The sequence below is a fragment of the Chrysochloris asiatica genome, unplaced genomic scaffold, assembly GCF_000296735.1.
Source record: "Chrysochloris asiatica unplaced genomic scaffold, ChrAsi1.0 scaffold00033, whole genome shotgun sequence".
Classification (NCBI taxonomy): Eukaryota; Metazoa; Chordata; class Mammalia; order Afrosoricida; family Chrysochloridae; genus Chrysochloris; species Chrysochloris asiatica.
Window position 1 is genome coordinate 17,184,952 of NW_006408551.1, and position 2,558 is coordinate 17,187,509.

The 2,558-nt window shown below is 41.2% G+C and overlaps 1 protein-coding gene across 2 annotated transcripts in view; it reads right to left on the reverse strand.

Moving 5' to 3' along the window:
- GRIP1 (glutamate receptor interacting protein 1) overlaps positions 1 to 2,558 on the reverse strand; it is a 383,565-nt gene that overhangs the window by 137,157 nt on the left and 243,850 nt on the right. For both annotated transcript variants that reach the window (XM_006859529.1, XM_006859528.1), the window contains exon 8: positions 240 to 387. In XM_006859529.1, coding sequence (XP_006859591.1) covers positions 240 to 387 — 148 coding nt within the window. The remainder of the gene's footprint in view (positions 1 to 239; positions 388 to 2,558) is intronic.

Genomic DNA, 2,558 nt, shown 5'->3' on the forward strand with positions numbered 1-2,558 from the left:
TGGAGGGGGTGGGAATGATCCTTGCTGTAAAGATTTGTTCCCTCTTTTGATCTACTGCATCCATAGGTATAGGTCAGGTTCATAAATTTTTATTAGATTACTCTTTTTTTTTCCTCTTCTAGTTTATGGTGTACTTTTTGAACATGAACTTTTTGAAGCCTCCTTGTATAACATATGCTACACACGTTTTTGAAACATACATGCGGTTTTGAAAAGCAGGCACTTTCTACAACACTCACCTGTCTGCAATACTTGCAGATTTGATTTTGTCTATGACAATGACCTGTTTGTTACAGCACATCGAGGTAGTTAGGGCAACCCCCAGGCTGGCACCAGGAGTTTTGGCAACTTCCACTAGTAGTGGCCCGGATGCTGTTGCCACCGAATCTGTCAAAGAACAAATTTCAGAAAACAAAACAAAACAAATAAGCTAAAAGACAGAAGAAAAAAAGAATGACAGATGTTGGCTTGCAAACAATTTGACCACTAAAACTTCGATATCCCTCCATAAAATCATGCCCACAGGCAATGGTAGCCTCTTAGGGCACCTCTTTCATTCCAGATTGCAGTAATGTGGGTTCACGTTTATCTCTTCAATTAGATTCTAAGGTTCACACCAGCTGGGATAATGTCTCATGTATTGTTATATCCTGCACATGGACTGGGACAGGTTTTGCATATATTGTTGTTGTTAAGTGCTGTCGAGTTAGTTCTGATCCCTAACAATCCTGTATAGGGTTTCTGAGGAGCAGCTGGTGAGTTTGAACCGCCGACCTTGCAGTTCAGATGGCTTCACAGTCTGGTGCATTAACCCAGAGCGCCATACCAGGACTCCTTGCATATATTAGATATCTCAATAAACATTAATAAAATTAATTAAATCAATAATTGTGTATCTTAGAGGCTACTATGCATGAATGGATTAGTGGATGGATGGATGATGTCTCTAATTAGATGAATAATTGGGCATATACTAAGTTGAATTTTTAAACCCCGTGGGTCTTTACCTATTCTGGACCTGATCTAGGGTCATCTCCCCTAAGGAGTAACTTCATACATGCTTTAGTTTGGGTCTAGAACACACTTGGTTTCTATAGTTCCTACTTACCCTTTGGGACTCTGTAAATGTCAATACCTCTGGGGAGCTTCCCCTGACTCATGACCTGGTAAGATGCCTTTCTCATGTGCTCTCGCAGACAGCTGTGTAGCCTACACCTCACTGTTTCATATTGGTGGTTCACATTACATCTTTGCCAGACTGGAAGCTTACTGTGAAGGCAGAGACTGTGTCTTGTCAATTACAGCATCCTCGGGGCCTGGCATAATGAGCGGAGCATCATAGGTGTGCAAGAAATAGTTGCCAAATGAGTGTGAGTGTACAAATGACAACATCTACAACATTGCTTAAAGTTCCGATGAGGCAGAGGCCAAAAGGGAAAGAGCGCAGGATGTGAAGCTCAACCAGTCATGTTGAAAATTCTTTTCACAATTTTTTGGATATGGTACATTATAGAAAAGTTACTAAAACCTTCTAAACCTAATTATCTATCTATAAAAACAATACTTGTTCCACAGTGTTTGTTACAGTCACACCAGCACATAAAGCATTTTGTAATTTAAAAAGTATCACACATATACATTATTACTATTAATATGTTACGACCTCAAGTCTGTGAGTCATCCCATTTTTAAAGACTACACATTGGTCTGGAATATTTTTCTGCTGCTCTGGTGTTTGAGACTTCATTCATATAATTTTGTCCTTCCTTAAGTACATATATATACATATATATTTAAAATGCTTTATTGTGAATTATGTGATAGTTTATGTGAGAGGACATTAGCTTCACATTGATCCCATCTTACATCATTTCCTTGCCATGGTTACAATCCCCTCAATGTATCATCTATCAACTACAGGGTATACCCCATAAGCCTATCCCCCGGTCGTCAGCACATGGCCCCTCTCCCTCTCCGGGTCCAAAGTCCTCAGCTGCTCCATCTCTCCACATCATCGTCTCTGTCACCATCTCTTGCATCACTGCTTCTCTGGGTAGGGTTCCGTTCTCTGCTCTTCTCCCTTGATAGTCTCAGGGACCTCCGCTCCTAGACTGCAAAGTTAATCACTCCCCTTCCTTTGCCACAAAATGTCTACCTTTACGTTTCCAGCCCTTACAATCAGTCCAGATAACAATTATTCACTATTGTATCACAAGAGACCTATCCCCATCTCCTTGCCTCTGCCCCACCTAGACAGACTGGATACTACTCAGTGGCGATTCTACCTTGCTCCATGCCCTCTGGATCTAGGTTCCCTCTTGAAAGCTTATAAACCAGTCACTTCTTGCCTTTGTAGCCCCCCCATTCTGGGTAGACAATATCCAAGTTGCCCATCCCTGTCATCTCCGTGTGTGGAGTGGTGGGAATGATCCTCACTGTGAAGATTTGTTACCTCTTTTGATTTACTGCTTCCATAGGTGTATGTCAAGTTCATCAAATTGTATCAGATTATTCTTTTTTTTCCTCCTCTTTCTTCTGGTTGAGCTCTGATCATCCAG